Source organism: Mustelus asterias, unplaced genomic scaffold, assembly GCF_964213995.1.
Source record: "Mustelus asterias unplaced genomic scaffold, sMusAst1.hap1.1 HAP1_SCAFFOLD_120, whole genome shotgun sequence".
Classification (NCBI taxonomy): domain Eukaryota; kingdom Metazoa; phylum Chordata; class Chondrichthyes; order Carcharhiniformes; family Triakidae; genus Mustelus; species Mustelus asterias.
This window is the reverse complement of record NW_027590159.1, coordinates 182,061-201,270: the sequence shown is the minus strand read 5'-3', so window position 1 is coordinate 201,270 and position 19,210 is coordinate 182,061. Positions and strand designations below refer to the sequence as shown.

General features: G+C 41.8%; 1 gene segment (V, D, J or C); it reads left to right on the top strand.

The window, feature by feature from the left end:
* Window positions 1-273: 273 nt before the first annotated feature.
* Window positions 274-19,035, top strand: LOC144484608 (Ig heavy chain C region, membrane-bound form-like). The segment is given in 8 exon segments: window positions 274-386; window positions 519-838; window positions 1,613-1,664; window positions 11,010-11,309; window positions 12,285-12,590; window positions 13,482-13,790; window positions 14,269-14,598; window positions 18,902-19,035. Coding segments are annotated over 8 exon segments (1,797 nt in total).
* The last annotated feature ends 175 nt before the right edge of the window (window positions 19,036-19,210 follow it).

Below are 19,210 nucleotides of genomic sequence, written 5' to 3'. Positions count from 1 at the left end.
TTATTTTAAATAAAGAAATGATGAACTGCAATATCACCATCAGCAATAATGGAGACATTACAATGAACAGATTCAGCCAAACAAATATCCCGACACAGACAAAATGTCCATTTTAATATTAACCTATTGTAAATCTGGAAGTCCATTCTGTTGGGGTGTGGAAGGTGGGACCTGGATCCAGTCGCCGCCTCCAGCAGGGAATCAACCGGCGGCGCCTGGAAAGCCGCCCCCTTCTGCCGGGTATTTAAATGCCGCTCACTGGGACCGGAATCCAACAGTCCGGGAGTTGGTTTGTTCATTGAGTTCCTGACACAACCATTTCCCCCAAATCACCAGAAGGATGAGGTCGGCGATTTCTCTCAGTTTGTTGCTGACTTTCTTATCCGGTAAGGAGTTATTTTTCATTGTCTAAGTCTCCCAAAGTTACACTCTCAGTTTTAGTCCATCTGTGTAATATTCCAGAGTCAAAAATCATTACACCAGGATTAATCCTCGGGTTTTTAAATCTATTTTTTCAGGTGTTCAGTCGCAGGTTGTGTTGACTCAGCCAGAGGCAGAGACCGGGCGTCCCGGAGGCTCCCTGACACTGACCTGTAAAACCAGCGGCTTCAGTTTTAGCAGCGCTAACATGCACTGGATCCGGCAGGTTCCAGGACAGGGGCTGGAGTGGCTGGTTTACTACGGTACTTCATCCAGCAACAGCTACGCCCCAGCAATTAAGGATCGATTTACTGCGTCTAAAGACACTTCAACCAACATCTTCTCTTTGGAGATGACAAGGCTGAAGACCGAAGACACCGCCATCTATTACTGTGCAAGACAGCAGTGTGTCACAGTGCTGAGCACAGCGACATCCTCATACAAAAACCTCATGGGAAGAGATCGCTCAAATTGGTGATCAGCACCACAGCAGGAGTTTCAAAGTAAACGAGGCTTCAATGAAATAATGCGCAGAAGCAATATTAGTTTGTGAAAAGGTATAAAAATCTTCCCGTAAAATCTGTGTTGAACGATATGCTAAATCTACATAGAGGGTTTAAAAGCATTCCGATACCCCTTGTAAATATAATGACTTGGACAAGCTACAATATCTCACTCATTCGCTCATAGAAGAGGCAGAATCAGATTTTTGAGAGAGCAGTGAAATTAAATCTCTGTATTTTACAGTCAGCAGTCAGACTCAGTATTTGTCATGCTGTGTCTCACTGTGATAACTGGGGTGGCACAACAGTTACTGTCAATACAAAAACCCTCAGCACTAATTGACCCAGACTGGGTCAGTGCTCTGTTTTGCAATCCAAAATTATTTGCAGTGCTGTATTATTTATGCCCAGCTCTGTACAAACAGCGAGAATCAAATGGAAAATTTATGATAACTATTCAATTATCATTTGGTGTTTTCAATAACATGTTCATGTTATACCCGGTGAAATACAAAACATAAGGGTTATTTATGTAGAGCGAACGGTATCCACAAATACAATAATAATTTCATGAATATTAATTGACTTTGCTTTTCCTCTGGTTTGTGAATATTTAAAATAATGGCGGCTTTTCTGTCTATTTTTTGCAGGGCCAGTTATTGTATGATCCAGCCAAACGAATGTGACACTGTGACTACTTGGACTACTGGGGACAAGGGACCATGGTGACGGTGACTGCAGGTCAGAACCATGCAATTATTTAGTAACTGTTTTACTTGAGCTTTTGTTTTATATTTTTTATCGATTTTATTAATTCATTCGTTCACTGAAATGTGGTTTGGCGGATTCTGTACTAAAAATCTGAACAATGTTTCATGTGATTCTGCTGAAAATGGGGGTTATAAAATTATACTGTTAATTGACAAGGCGATGCTGAGGGATTCAATCCTTGGTTGTTGTATTTTGGTCTTTATCTGCTGAGGACATTGTGTGGCTGGGTTACTTTAAAAGTTACTGTCTAACTTCTGTTAAACAGTTCGACGTTTCTGCAGTGTATAAACTCGGTGACATCTAGTGGCTGCGGGTTGTACCATCTGCTGCACACGCATTTGAAATCTAACCCAATATTTTAAAAATGTGTTAAAGATTCTGTATTAATTGAGTGATCATATTCCGCTTACTCGCAATGCCGGTGTGGTTCTGACATATTTCTGTTAATTTAATCATTGATTAGTTTGGTGATGAGCGGATTGGCTGGATTTAAATTTGAGATTTGCTGTCAATGTTACATTTGATTCTATTGAAAGTGTTTGTAGAATTGAGCTGCTTCTGCATTATGCGGGGTTCAGTGATGTATATTTTTTTCTGTTGAGGAGATTGTGGGTCTGGGTGACTTTGAATAAGTAAAATTTTTGAAATGGTTTGGCGATTCTGCATTATTTAATATCGGTGACACTGAGCTGTTACACACTTTGTGATTGAATACAAACAGTCTTCGCGTCTGAAACTGCTTGACGCATGATTATATGTTGAAATCAGGCAGGCTTTATTCCATTGGCATTTTTGAAAATCATAATTGATAATTGCAGGTTAAACTAAATCACAGTTTACGCAGTTTGTTTAGAATATAGTTTGCCACTGCATTCACTATTTGGTTAACCTGAAATGTTAAATCTCAGTGATTGCTGCAGCTTTTACCATCCAAATGTTTAAATATGTTTGAAATATGATCCAATATGAATAAAATGTGGTAAAGTTTCCATTTTAATGTGTTGGATATATTCTATCTCTTCACAATGCTATTGCTATTATTCCAGATTTCTGTTTTGTTTAATAATTCACACATTTGGTGACGAGCTATTTTGCTGGATTCGATATTGAGATTTTCTTGTAATGTTACATTTGATTATGTTGAAGGAATAATTGAGCTGCTTCTTCATGAAGCGGAATAATTCCCTCAGTGATGTGCTTTGTAGTGTTTATGTTCAGGAGATTCTGTGGTTCGGCCACTATGATAGTTTAAAATTTGCGAAGTGATTTGGTGTTTCCGCATTGTTTCTGCATTGTTTAAACTCGGCAGCACTGAGCGGTTACACGTTTTCTGGTTGAATGCAAAGAATCTCTGAGTTTGAAAGTCCTTGTAGTAGAAAACAGGCAGGTTTTGGAAAAAAATGAAATAAAGATATCACAACATTTTTATAAATTTTAACTAATGTTTACAAATTAAAATAAATTATGACTTACAAAGTTCATTTGGACACTAAGTCATTGCTGCAATCACAAACTTCTCATTAACAGATTTGATCATGAAATTAATATAAATCAAACAATTATTGATCGGTAATATAACTCCATATTCACCAAAGACTTTTTAATGTTAATATCATTATTCATTAATCACCTCTAGTAGTTCTGTTTGCTTTGCACACAATTAAAATGACCAGAAAAGTTTCTGGGCTGGAAATATTCTGTGATAATTCCAGAAACTATTTCAATGATAACGTGCTGTTTCCATAGCAGCGCTCAATTCAACAAGATACTTTGCATTAGTCGTTATATCCCAGATTAAGTTCGCATTCACTGGAATACGAGTTTTGCAGAATAAGACGTTGCTTTTTGGCAATTTATGTATCCGATTATTACATTTTTTTTCTGTGCAGTCGCAATCAGATTATTCCTTCCAAGTAATTTGTAATTGGATACCGAGATAATTAATTACTAATCTCATCTCAAAATTTGTGAAATGGTTTGGTGTTTCTCAATTGTTTCTGTATTGTTTCAACTCAGTGATACTGAGCGGTTACACGTTTTCTGGCTAAATGAAAATAAAACTGCGTTTGAAAATTCTTGCAGGGATAAAGGAAAAAGGTTTCGGAAAAATAAAATAATTAGATGTTTAGGCTTTTATTCATGTTAACTGATGCTTACATATTAAAATAAATCATGAATTACAATTCTTACAGAGACACTGTATCTCTGTTAGGGACATTACACTACCCTGAATCTGTTATATTTGAGGTGCTCATTTTCAGAAAAAATACATTTTTGCCCAGATTTCATGATTTGAGACAGACAGGGAGAGATAGTTAAAAGGCGAAGGGAGATTTGAAATTAACATCAGGTTAATTTAAAAAATTTTATTGACTTTTTTGCAGTTGTAATTTGACCTTAGATCAATTAGAATCAAACAGTTTGAATAAATTTGACAGAGCGAACAGAGTTTTCTGACAGGTGGAATTCGCTGACACTCAAGCAATTGTTCACATAATTGTGTTTGAATTGTAGTAAAGTGTCAACAGAAACTGGCTAGAGATGGGCAAGTTAATGCTTGAAATTCAAAAAGATTAATTTAAATAAAAATATTATACTATTATAAATACTATAAAAATACTGTTATCTCTGCACTTGATAATAACATCATGTCTCCCATTACTGCTGAACACAGGATAGAATTATGGGAAGAATAAATGACAGAATAGAAGAATTGATTCTATCTGAACCTTATGTTTAATTCTTATTAAATATCATAATGAAGAAAAAGTCTGGACTTCCATTCTGCATCATGTTTTAGTGCTACAGAGAATTTGAATCAATTGTCCTCTTTGTGTTTGCACGGTTTAATTCAGATCTTCTTTAATTAAACAATGTGCTCAGTAATTAAGTTATATGGATGTTCTAAATTACTAAATCTTGGAAGCAGTATTATTGATTTCAAACTGCCAGGCCGTTACAGTCTCTCCATATTCAGCAGTATGCAATTTTAACACGTTTGATAAGACATTTGTAGTTAAAGTGAAAAAGTAAAATATTACAATGTGATTAGATTTAAGTAAATGAATGACAGATGTCTGAATGTTTCTGTTCAGTAATTTGAAATTATATTTAACATTGTCTAAGATTTAATTGTAACCTAATTATTTGACAATGTTGGAGGCAGAAGCACATTTTGAATGATTGAAAACTCACTTCATTATAGAGTACAAATGAGCTGACAGGAGAACTAATTAGTAATGAACAATAACGTAAAATATAATATTGCTGCTGATTAATTCAAAACAAACTACCTTGAATATTGTACAGGCGTGCAAAATACAATCCGTTTTAGAGAATGTTCAATTGTATCGGAAATGAATTCAGAAACAAAACATTACTTTACTCAGCTGTGCTCACTCGATAAAGTGTTTTGCTTTGATTAATTTGTTGATTACATTTAATTAAGAAATTAGATCTAATCAGGTAATGATTTTCAATGTAAATGTTTCTTGGTTTGGTTACTTCTTGCTGTGTCACTGCATCTCTGTTAGGGACATTGAACTGTCCCGAATCTGTTATTTTTGATTGCTCATTTTCGGCGAAATTGCATTTTTACATAGTTTTCGAGGAGTGAGACAGAGGAATAATTAACAGTCGATAGGAGTTTTGAAATGAATATCAGTTTAATTTAAAATAGGTTATTAATTTTCTGTTGTTGTAAGTTGGCCATTGATCAATTAGAATCCAACAGTTTGAATGAAATTGACAGATTGAACAGATCTATCTGCTGGGCACTGGATTGTTGCACCGTTTGTGTCTGTTCTGTTTCTGTGCGCGTGGTCAATGTGTTGGGACCAGGAATCTGCCTGACTGGTTGTAAAACTTCTGGTTCCTTCTGCTGTATTTCAGGGAGTGAAATTTGATTTATTTCTTCAATAAACTTTTATCTGTGAGAAATGTGGCAGTCTGACTTGACGTTTGACTCGGCGTCTCAGAAATGAGATCCCTGAAGCATATTGTGACCGTTAGAGAGAGCAGAAACGTCAGACTGTAGAGGGAGATTTGAGTGATTTTTAACCAGTGATGTACCGGCCTTGGGAATGTTCGATGAGCAAATGCAAAGTGAGATTTACTATATTGTGCTCCGTACGATAGCAGTCCCTGATCTGTTTAGTATGACAGTTGAAGGGTCAAATTCATTTGCATCTTATTTTTAATCTTCTGAAGACATTTTAGAGTCATTTGCTCGGTCAGAATTTTTAATCCTACCTGAGAAAGTGTTGCTATGAAGCATCCTTGAATAACTGCAGTCCATATGCTGCAGGCATCCGCCGTGCTGTTAGGCAGGATGTTCCAGGATTTTGACCCATCCAGCGACTGTGAAGGAACTGAGATATTGTTTCAAGTCAGGATGGTGTGTGTCTTGGAGGGGAGCTTGCAGGTGGTAGTCTTCATATGTGGCTGCTGCCCTTGTTCTGTTAGGATATAAAGGCAGCGGGTTTGGACAATGTTTTCTACGGAGCCTTGGTGAGTTGTTGCAGTGCATCTTGTATATAATACACACTGCTGTCACTGCTTGTTAGTGATGGAGAGAGCGAATAGGGTGAATGAGGGAGCGCATAATCTTGTTGGTGGCTTTGCCCTGGATTGTGTCAATTTTTTAAAGTTTTTACAGTTTTCGCTCATTGAGAAAAGCGGAAATTATTCAATTGCGACTGATTGTGAAAGATTTAAATGTTTTTCCAACCCTTGCCCCGCGCTCCGTATTGTGCTCACTTGTCACTCCCATTTACTGTGAGAGTGGGTGAGTTTGTCTGGAGTGAGGGCGCATTTCCAAACTGAATTAACTAGATATAGACTTTCACACGTCACACAAACTCTTACACACATAAATACACACATACACACTCTCATATACTCTCACACATGCACACACACATACATACTCACACTTACTTTCTCTCTCATACGACCTCTCACACACCCATACACATCTCTCTCTCTCACGTTACACATGCATTCTCTCAAATACAAATACATACATCGTCTCGCTCTCTCCATCAATCTCTCACACCCCTATACACAAAAGCAATCACATCCCCACACACCCACGCATTCTCTCTTATACACAGACACACACTCTCACATAAGCACAGTCTCACACTCTCGCACACGCACTCTCACATGCACTCTCTCCCCCACTCTCTGTCACACATGCTCAAGCTGTCTCACATTTCTTCACACGCTCTCTCACAATTCCTCTTGCACACGCATCTCTCTCGCTCACAGACACGCACATATTTCTATCTCTCTTGCACACACTGTCTCACACCTCTACATTCTTGCTCTCACACACTGGCTCTCTCACAAACACTCTCTCACAAACATAGACACATGCACACACTCTAACACACACTCTTACACACAGACACAGTCTCTCACATAAGCACAGTCTCGCGCACCCATTCTCTCTCTCACACACACGCATGCACTATGCCTCTCACATTCCCTCTTCCGTACACTCTCACTTCGTCTCACACACATTCCCATGCTCTCACTCTCTCATACGGACACTTGCACACGCATTCTCTCACACAGGTACATATTTCTCTCTCTTTCACACGCTCACTCCCTTACACATTGTCTCACACATGCACAATCTTGCTCTCAAACACTGTCTCTCACAAACACCCTCTCTTTCACACGCACAAAATCTCGCACACAGTCTCTCCTTCTCTTACACACGAACACACATATATATACAATGTATCTCTCTTTAAACACTCCACCTATCACAGACACATCTTCTCTCAACAGTCAATTCACTCACACACACTCACGCATCCACTCTGTCTAAGTTTCACACTTTTTCTCGCTCACACACACTCTCCCCGCCCCTCCACACACACACACACACACACACACACACACACACACACACATACACCCCACATTGCTTCTATCTCCCACACACATTGTACACATCTTTCGCACTCACACGCCATCCCATGCACAGTTTCACACACTGATGAACATATTATTTTACTTTCCAATAGGCACTCCCTCTCACACACACTGTCTTTCACATGAACACAACACTCTCCCACACACATACCCTCCCTCTCAGGCACACACACTCTCTTTCACAGACATCGTGTATCTCAAATAGACACACTCCCTTTCACATCAACATACACACAATCACACACAGAAGTACTCTTTCACACAGACTCCCCACACAAACTCTCCCCGCCCCTCCACACATATACATTTTCAAGAAGGGACACACTCTCACACAGAAAGAATAATTCTTCAAACACACATTCTGTCTCTCACACACACATTATCTCACACATCCTTTCTCTCACACACTCTCCCCTCTTGCACGCACAGCCCACTGTCTCACACACGTGCAAACGCATTCTATCATACACAGGCATCCTCACACACACATTCTCTCTCTCTCCCTTTCTCTCTCTCTCTCTCTCTCTCTCTCTCTCACACACACACACTCTCTCTCTTTCTCTCTCTCTCTCACACACTTTCAATCTCACATCGAGTGTCTGTCCTTGACACCATAGAGTAAAATCATAGGATGCTACAGTGCAGAAGGAAGCCATTCAGCCCATCGAGTCTGCACCAATAGCAATCCCACCAAAGCCCTATCCCCATAACCACATGTATTTACCCTAACTAGTCCCCCTGACACTAAGGGGCAATTTAGCACGGCCAATCCATCGAACCCACACATCTTTGAACTGTGGAAGGAAACAGAAGCACCCGAAGGAAACCCAAACAGACATGGGGGGAACTTGCAAACTCCACACAGACAGTGACCCAAGTCGGGAATCCAACTCTGAGGCAGCAGGGCTAATTACTGTGCCACCATGCCCCCCCCCCCACCCGACCCCCCCCCCCACCCCCCACCCCCCACCCCCCCCCCCCCCACCCCCACCCCGGTAGCATTTGAATGAGGGTGGGATCAAGGGGCCCGAGCAAAACTCAAGTCAATAAGAATCGGCGGGAAATTCTTCTCTGTTTGGAGTCATACTTAGCACAAAGCAACATGGTATTGGTGGTTGGAGGTCAAACATCTAAGTTCAGATTTCACTGCAGGATTTCGGCAGGGGAGTGTTCTGGGAGCAACAATCTTCTACTGCTTCAACAGTGACATTCCATCCAACATGAGGTCAGAAGTAGGAATTTCCATGTGTTAAGCCGGACACAAACACCCAAAAAATAAGAAGGGAATTGGCTGAGACCAAGGCCGCCTGGCTCCCCAATACTGGTGTAAACTTGGTGTTTGATTCCTGTGCGACCCATCCTAGTTTTGCTGTCAGCTTCCCTACAGCTCCCTCAGCCTGACTATTTGTTCACTGGTACGTGTTTCTTAAAGAAAGACATCGACATTAAAGCAGCTGCCCGGTGATTTACACATCCCTGTGACTGAAAGCTGATCAATGTGGAGAATCGGGAAAAGATCGATGGAGAGGAAGAGGCGGAGGTGGCCCACTGACTCTCTCACCCTCACCCACACTTACTCACTCACCCTCAATGTTTCATCCGCACTCAAAGATCTTGACTCACTCACCCTCACTTACCTACCTTCCCTCGCTGACACACTTTCACTCATTCATCCCCACTCACAAATCCCAACTCACTCATCCCAACGAGAGAGAAGAACGATTCCAAGCGGCAGTTTGGTGTTCAAATGTGGGAGCTGCCCTGCGAATGTGGAGAGCTGGGCGGAATCCCTGGGGGCTCAGGGCCAAGGACAATGGCAAAGAGCCGGGGAGAACAGGAGGCGTGCTAAAGGGCAGAGAGCCGGGGGGAAGGGCAGAGAGCCTGGGGAATGGGCCCACAGCCGGGCAAAGGGCTGAGAGCCGGGAAAGGGCAGAGAGTCAGGAGAAAGCGCAGAGAGCCAGAAGAAAGGGCAGAGAGCTAATAGAAAGGGCAGGGAGCCAGGTGAAAGGGCAGAGAACCAGGAGAAAGGGCAGAGAGACCAGGGAAAGAGGGGAGAGCCAGGATAAAGGGCAGGGAGGCCGGGGAAAGGACAGAGAGCCGAGGAAAAGGACAAGAGAGCCCAGAGGAAAGGGCAGAGAGTCAGGGGGAAAGGCAGAGAGTCAGGGGGAAAGGGCAGAGAGCCAGGGGAAAGGGCAAAGTGGATATGGAGCAGGGACACCGGGCAGAGAGCCGGGGGAAAGGGTAGGGAGCTGAGGTAAAGGGCAGGGAGCCGGGGGAGAGGGGACAGAGCTGGAAGGAAGTGTAGAGAGCCAGGTGAAAGGGGAAAAGAGCCACAGGGAATAGCAGAGAGCCAGGGGAAAGCGCAGAGAGTCGGGGAAAATGGGCAGAGAGTGGGTGATCGACGGGCGGAGTGAGAATGTGCAAATTAGAGCGAGCACCACAACCAGATCATCTGTAATCTCAGTGAATAATGGAGGAGACGTCAGGGCCCGAATGGCCAACTCTTGCTATTAATGTCTGACCCTTCAATTAGTCAATGTTGCAATTATTTGAATTTGTAATCACATTTAGAGTTTCCTGGTCATTCAGTAAGTATTCATTCCGAAGGTAGTTTTGAAGCAATGTCACTAATCTTCGTTTTGTGGAGTGAGAGGCAGTGAGTTGGAGAGAGGAAGGGACATCAGTTAGTTTGTACACAGGCAATATACAAAACTACAATGTGGATATGCCGACGCTAGGTTGGGGTGGGCACAGTAAGGAGTCTCACAACACCAGGTTAAAGTACAACAGGCTTATTTGGAATCGTGAGCTTTTGGAGCTCTTGCATCAGGCGAGTGGCTGATATGAATGAAGAGACAACTTCTTCATCACAAAGTGCTGTTGTTTGAGAAATAGCTCGTGCCTGAAGTAATGGAGAAACTCTTTACACTTCTCTGTTAATCCAATGAATGGTATGTCATTACAATGACATCAAAATGTGTTTGTCTTTCCAATCTGATAGAGGTCAAGACAGTGATGTGAGTTTCTACAAAGATGGCGATTCTCAAATGATAGGAGTAACAAAAGCTGAAAGGTGTATGTAGGTCTTAATCGGGAAATATAAAGTTAAGTTCATAATTCTAGACAAATCGTGATGTAGAAACATAGAAAATAGAAGCAGGAGTAGGCCATTCGGCCCTTTGACACTGCTCTACCATTCACTTTGATCACAGCTCATCAATATCCTGACCCCGTCTACTACCCATATCCATTGATCCTTTTAGCCCCAAGAGCTATACCTAATATAGAAACTTACTTGTATAAATATGTTTGACTAATTAATAAACGCAAGTAAGAGTCTAACTTGTTGAATCGACTATTCTTTCCCAGCGACACCGTCTCCGCCCACTCTCTACAGCCTCGTCTCTTCCTGTCAGCAACACAACTCCGCTGGCTCCATCATCTACGGCTGTTTGGCGATGGACTACTCTCCAGATGTCTCCAAACTGACCTGGAAGAAAAATGGGCAGCTGATCGCCACTGGATTTAAGACTTATCCGTCAGTGAGAAACGCGAAGGGAACCTATACCCTGAGCAGCCAGTTAACCATCACCCAGTCAGAGGGAGAGTGCAGCAAAATCGACTGTGAGGTTCGACACAGCGACTCCGTCAAGAGCATTGGAATGCAATGTAAGTGTTGTGGAACTTGGGCAAGACAGGAACGCTGTGATTGAACTGTATAAGGCTTTAGTTATAACTGATATGTAGCATTCTGAAAAAAATTGAATTATTCAAAATCCAAGTACGTGTCTACTGACTGAAAAGTTGTTCAGAACCAAAGAACAACAGGACTGTTACTGTGCAGAATGAGGCCATTGAGCCCATCATGTCTGTGCTGGCCAAAAGGGAGAACAAATAAACTAGCCAGACATTTGGAGTCCATTTTCCAGCCCTTGCGCCGTAGCCGTGCAGGTTAAAGCACCTGAGATGCAGACGTAATGACCTTTTAAATGACCATGCTTCCTGGTAATTGAGCCCTCGACTTGGGGGATGAATTATTTCTGCCTACGTCCCTTCTAATTTTGTGAACCACAATTATGTCACGCCTCAGCCTCCTCTTTTTCTAAGGCGAAAAACCCCTGCCTATCCAATCTCTCCTCATGGCGGGAATTTTCAGTCCCTGGCAACATTCTTGTCAGCGTCATCTCTCTCTAGAGCCATTACGTCATTCCTGCAACGTGGTGACCAGAACTGAACAGCAAACTCCAAACGTAGCCTACCTAGCGTTTTATTGCATCATTGCATCACTGTTTTTGTATTCAATATCTCACATAATAGAGGAACTAATCCGATATGCTTTCTTGATCAACTTTTCCAGCTGCCCGACCATCTACAAGGACCTGTGGACATGCACTCCATGGTCTTGCATTTCCTCAATCCCTCGAAATCTTCCATTTTATCGACTATTCCCTTGCTTTGTTTGCCCTCCCAAATTCATTGCGTGGCACTTTTGACGGTTGAATTCCATTCGCTATTTCCCTACCAATTCAACCAAACCATGGATATAATTCCCAAATTGGCAGCTCCGGTGCTAAAATAAAAGCATTAATTTTAATTGTTGTCAGTTGAACCTTCAAGTAACGTCTAAACGTGTGTTTGTTGAAGGCGACATCCCCCCAACCGTTATCCTCACCGTGAGTTCCAGTGAAGAAATCACAAGCAGGAAATTTGCAACCATCGTCTGTTCAATCATCGATTTCCAGCCAAAGTCAATGACGGTGGAGTGGCTGAAGAATGGGCAGCCCATGGATTCAGGAATTGCCACCTCTCCTGCCTGTGAAGTGAACGGAAACTTCTCGGCGAGCAGTCGGCTGACAGTCTCCGCTGGGGAATGGTTCAGCAAAACGGTCTATACCTGCCAGGTCACTCATCAAGGACTCACTCAGAGTCAGAACATCACCGGATCTCTGGGTAAGGGATGGAAACCGAGGGAAAACAAATCATTCATCTGGTAATCGGAATTAGAGATTTATTGAAGTTCGTGCGAAGCATAGAGCTGTCATGTAGTTTGCTGCAGTCGGATAGCGCCTCATACAGAATTTCATCACATCAGCAATTATTTTTATTCTTTCATGACATGTTCTTCATGGCCCTTCCCTGAGAGCACTTAAGAGTCGACGACGTTGCTGTGGATCTGGAGTCACATGCATGCCAGAGCAGATAAAGACAGCAGATTTACATTTTAAAAGGGCATTCGTGAACCATTTACAGCAATGGCTTCATAATGATCGTTAGACTTTTAAATATCGTTTTTTAGTATAATTAAATTTGATCATTTCTGGTGGTGAGATTCGAATCTATGGCCCCAGACTTTTGCCCTAGGTTACAAACCCATTGATAACACCACCATGCCACTGCCTCTCCTTGAAACAATGCGCCCTTCTAATTTGAAGTAATATAGTGACCGAGGCGGACTTGATGTCAGCTTCTCCTGACACAGCTGGTAAGATTTGGAGAAACAGTAGATGTCGGACTGTTTCACAGGTCACAGCGTAGGGATAAAATGTTGGAAAGTGCATCCACCCTATTTATAAACCAACGGCCATTAATTTTTCCTGAGTTCAGGATGGTCTATTTGTGTGGGAATGCTGCAATGCTGATTCATGAGAATGATACCGCTGCTACAATACTTTAATAAAGAGAATACTTTCACAGAGCAACCTGGTTTTCCATTCACCATAGAAGTTGAAAGGCGATAGTTAGAGTTTGATAACTCGAAGGCGACTTCTTCTCCTTTAGGCTGAATATTGCTGTCCTGCTTCTGAAGGAGAACTCGAGTTGGTTTTCATTTTTCATTCACAGGTCCTTCCCACTGCCCGGATTCCACAATTACAATACAACCACCACCAATAGAACAAGTCTTACTGGAGGCGACTGTGACCTTAACCTGCATCATTTTCAATTATCCTTATGGAGTCAACGTGTCCTGGATCCGAGACAGGAATTATTTGAAATCAGAGATTGCAGACAAGCCTGGAGAGGATCCTGAAAGCGTGGTCAGCAACTTAAACATCTCGACACAAGCCTGGCTGAGTGGGGCTGTGTTTGACTGCGTGGTGAGCCATCAGGATCTGCCGACTCCTTTAAGAAAATCCATCCACAAGGAAACAGGTGAGCTGGGAGATTGAAGCAATAAATGCGTTACTGTGTCTATTTCCACTGTAAGTGTAATGGTCAATAGTTAGTATTCAGTGCATTACCACTCCTCTGAGTGGTAACTCCACGAACTAAACGCTCTGGACCTGTAGATATTTTTACGTGGGATGTTGATTAATGAAAAGTGATCTGAAGAGAATGGTATTGGTTTATGATCGAATAAGGATGGAGGAGCCTGATGTCGTGCACAAAAACCAACGCAGAACAGTTGGGCCGAATATCCTGTTTCTATGTTGTAATCTTTCTGAAACTTTCCAGTCTAACCCCCTGAGTTATTTGAGAAAGCGATTGTGTTCCCCTCTCCTCCAAGCTGGAAATCAAAAGTGGAAACATTTAAATTCGAAAGCGAAGCACAATTTTCTGATATCAAACCAGCGTTTCATTGTCTACAGAATTCTCCAGTTTAGTAACATTTATTGTACATTTTCTGCAGATCCAAATCCACGGGAACCGTCCGTCTCTGTCCTCCTGCCCTCGGCAGAACAAATATCCGCTCAGAAATTCGTCTCCCTCAGCTGCTTAGTGAGAGGTTTCTCCCCCCGAGAGGTCTTCGTCAAGTGGACCGTCAATGACAAGCCCGTGAATCCCGGGAACTACAGGAACACTGAGGTGGTGGCGGAGAACGGGAATGGCTCCTTCTTCATGTACAGCCTGTTATCCATTGCAGCGAAGGAGTGGGCCAGCGGCACTTCTTACTCCTGCGTGGTGGGACATGAAGCACTCCCCTTGAAGATCATCAACAAAACAGTTGACAAATCCAGCGGTAAACCCAGTTTTGTGAACATTTCTCCTGTACTGGTGGACCCCGTTAGTTCATGTCAATGAGAATTTATTGGTTATATTTCGAGCTGCAAGAAAAATAATAAAGCTTTTTTCATCTGCTTATGAGTTAAACATCCAACCTGCTAATTCATTTTGATTCCTCTGTTTGCTATGGGCATAAATGCTCCTCCGACAGCAGATACTTACCAGTGTCTTGCCTCCCTATGGCACAGTGGTTAGCATTACTACTTCACAACACCAAGGACCTAGGTTGGATTCCTGGCTTGGGTGACTATCTGTGTGGAGTTTACACATTCTCCCCGTGTCTTCGTGGGTTTCCTCTGACTGTTTCGGTTTCCTTCCATAGTTTGAAAGACGTGCTTTTTAGATGCATTGGCCACGCTAGGTTCTTCCCCAGTGTACCCGAACAGGCAACGGTATGTAGCGACTAGGGAATTTACACAGTAAATTTTTCACAGTGTTACCGTAAGCCTACTGTGACACTAATAAAAAAAAGCCATAAAAAATAAACCTCAATCTTAGAGATCCAGCGCTCCAAATTGAGATAGAGTACAGAATTAAGGTGGATTGGCGCTAATTAATTCAGTGATTACCCTGAGTAAGTTCAGCAAATTTCATCCAGTTACTGGTTGATGCGAAAACGTTCTAATTCCGAGCAACAAATGATTCACTTTTAAATATAGACGACTCGTCAATCCCATCAAAGTTTTGATCATTTCTTCGTTGCAGAATCGCACCCAGTGGGGACTGGAGTCAGAGCGACACAAGAATAACAACGGAAACTCTCATCCCCAGTCGCAGATAGGGCACTAGGCTGTTCAATCAATCCTCCATCAACTCGCCTGATAGAGAGGCGAGAAAATTGATTTTTTAACTCACTGTCCCCACTCACCTACCCGACAGAGGGGGAAAAGAGCAATTGCTAACCCATTAAACTCACTGTGCCAACAGAGAGAAGGGAAAGGGCGATGGTTAACCCATTATACTCCGCCTCGCCAAGGAGACAGAGTGGAAAGGCACCGCTCCCTATTTCTAAGGACTCAGTTTATATTGGTTCAAAGTCTCTCATGGTATGATGTATTAAATACTAACAGCCCAAAACTTCACTGGTGTTTGAATTCTTCTGGCTTTTCCCCGTTCTATCCCTGATGTTCTGAGGACTGCTGATTGAAATGCTTCTTTCATTCAGCTTGTTGTCACATTGCAGCTCACATTACACCACATGAATTCCCAGAAAGAGGCGAATATTCCATTAATATCGTCTGACAGGGACAGTTCCGGTTCGGTTTATTTAGTAAAACTTGGAGCAATAATAATGATGTTCACGTACTGTCAGACACACAGAAACAGAGATAAACACGCACATATACATCTCCACAAACACAGCACAGACCAGAAGAAAATACAAACATAAACATTAACAACCCATGCCCCCTCGCAAATTAAAACTAAAGCATTCCAATTAAGACTATCATAAACATTGACACGGGTGACCACTCATACACATGCATTAACAAACTCTAACATCCTTCCATAAACACAGGTCAACGGATTCTCTGACCCATCACATAAACACACCAATAAATATTCACTCCCTCACAGTGAAAAGGGGTACACACAGAAGCAGGCACATTAACACACACATTAATTCATAGAGATGGATAAACACGAAAATACACACATTCATGATGGTCAATATATCCACATGATAGCCTTAATTTCCATATAAACATACTTTAACTTTTATATGTGTTAGAACAGAAATTGAATATCGCTGAAAAAAGAAATATGTTTAAGCTTTTCATCTTGCATTCCCCAGGCTCTTCACAGGAATAACAACTATCATGGGAACAGCAATTTATAATTCTTAGGGAGAGAGTGGCGAATGCAATGCATCTAACTGTGCGAGAAGCTGCATGCATTAAAGCACAGCACCCTATTCTTTGCAGAGATAAATAACACGTACAGACATTGTGCTTGTATCATCTGAACAAAATAGGAGACAGCCAAGATCTGATTCCTTTCTCAGGGCAATAACTTTACCAATTACTGTGAATGTGTCTGCTCTGAACTTAAACAAAGCTTGGCAGTTAACTGTCAGTCAACGTTTAACTGGTACATTCATCATGGAATGTCTCCACTAATCACAGTCCACTTGTCAACCAACATGTACTGTTTTCTCGTGAAGTATCAATTATTGCTCCATTTGCGTTTGATGTTTGTGCCACTGTCCTCTGACTACAAGACAAAAAACTTCAACATATCTCTTTCAAATATATTTATATCGACACCACGGTAACGTAACACATTCTCACACACAGGGGCACACAAACAAAGATTAAAACAGATCAGTACATCCCCATGTGCACATATACAGAGGCTAAAGCACAAACAAAAATGGAAGGCTTTCAGGAAAATTAAAATTCAGTTGTTTTTACTAAGGGGTCCGTGCTGCTGTATCAAATCCTAAAACCATGTTCTCCTTTCGAAACTGACGTGAATAAATTAACTGCCAAATCCAAACAAACAAAGAGTATAATTCTTTCCATCTGTTATCGATCATCATTTACAGTACCTCAATGAATAACTGTCTGAAGTTATCTCTAAAATCATCCAGGACGATTCGAAGAGCAAAATAAATAGTATCAGGGCAGCTTGGTGGCTCAATCATTAGCATTGCTGCCTCACAGCTCCAGGGACCCAAGTTGAATTCGACTCTTGGGTGACTGCCTGTGCGGAGTTTGCGCGCCTGCATGGGTTTCCTCCAGGAGCTCCCGTTTAATCCCACAGTCCAAAAATGTACAGGTTAATTAGATTGGCCATGCCAAATTGCCCCTTGGCGTCCCAAGATGTGTAGGGTATGTGGATTAGCCATGGGACTATTGTGCAGTTTTGGAGATAGGGTCCAATGTCGGTGAAGACTCGCTGGACCGAATGGCCTCTTCAGCACTGTAGTAATTCCATAATTCTACGACTTGACCAGATGTCCAATGTGCGTTACTTCAATATTCAAATAGCTGATGTCTGATATTGCCTCTTATTCCAGTTCCCACTTACTTCTCATATCCTTTATTACCCGATAAACCAAAACTATATCTGCCCCAGCCTTAAAAATATTCAATGATGGGGCATCCACAGTCCTCTAGGGCAGGCCACTCAGAAGAGTCATATCCCTAAGTGAAGGAATGTCTCCTCATCTCAGCCCGAAACGAGAGCACACCTATTCAAACGCCCGTTATTTTAAATTCCCCATTCAGAGGTAACAGCATCTCAGTGTCCAACTTGTGAAACCCATTCGGATTATTTTGTCTCAATGTTATCGCCTCTCATTCTTCTAAACTAAAGAGAATGTAGACCCAAGTTGCTCAGTCCGCGTCAGTTATCTTCAGTCGTTTGGTCTTCATAATATTAGTTACTGATAGTTGGTACAAAATTAAACAAGACTAAACGATCGCCTAAGATTAAATAATAAAATATATGTTCAAATACATATGTTCAAATCCAGTATGAGGAACATATTGGAAGGACGGGTGCGGAATTTGTAACACAGAAACTAGAAACGGGAGTACGCCTTCGAGCTGCTCCGCCATTCATTTTGAAAATGGCTGATCAACCAATTCAATATCCTGATTCTCGCCCCACCCCATATACCTTGGTCCGTTTAGCCCTAAGGGCTTGAATTCATACCTTGTTTTGTCCTCAACTATTTTCTGTGGTAGTGAATTCCATACATTCACCATCTTCTGGGTGAAGAAATTTCTCCTCACCTCAGTTCAAAAAGGTTTACCTCTTATCCTCAAGCCATGACCGCTGGTTCTGGACTTATCCACCATCCTTTCTGAATCTACCCTGTCTAACTCTGTTAGAATTTGATAAGTTGCTATGAGATCCCCTCTCATTCTTCTAAACTCCGGTGAATATAATCTTAACCGACTTAATTTCTCCTCATATGACAGAACTGCATCCCAGCAATCAGCCTTGTAAAATTTCGCTTTACTCTCTCTATAGCAAGGACATTGTTCGTCAGATAAGAACACCAAAGCTGCACACAATACTCCAGGTGCGGACCCACCAACGTCCTATATAATTGTAGATTATATTACTGAGAGAGATTAATTTAATAATATATGCATTGACAATTTTATTAAGCGTTTAAGTTAATAACACATAGGCTTTGAAAAGTATATCAGAGGACAAAATAATACCTTAAGAAGGGAAAATGAATAACCAAAATAATATCCATGACGAGAAAAAAAATCTGAAAGTATTCCCTCTCCCCGTAGATTCCGCAGAATCCACCTGGATTGAAGACCAGGATGATAACAGCAATATCTGGACAACTGCTTCGACATTCATAGTCCTGTTCTTCCTGAGCATGTCCTACAGCGCTGCCGTCACTCTGGTGAAGGTGAGATGATTCAATCCACCCACATCTGAATCAGATAGGAGAGGTTTGAAAAATATCCAGAAGTCTCAATTTAGAAGAGCCTTTAGATAAATGTCTCAAACACATAAAATGGTTGTTGAATTATTTTATTTCTCTTTTGCAGGTCGGGTGATTGAATTTAGGAAATCTTGTGGTTTTCGCCCAT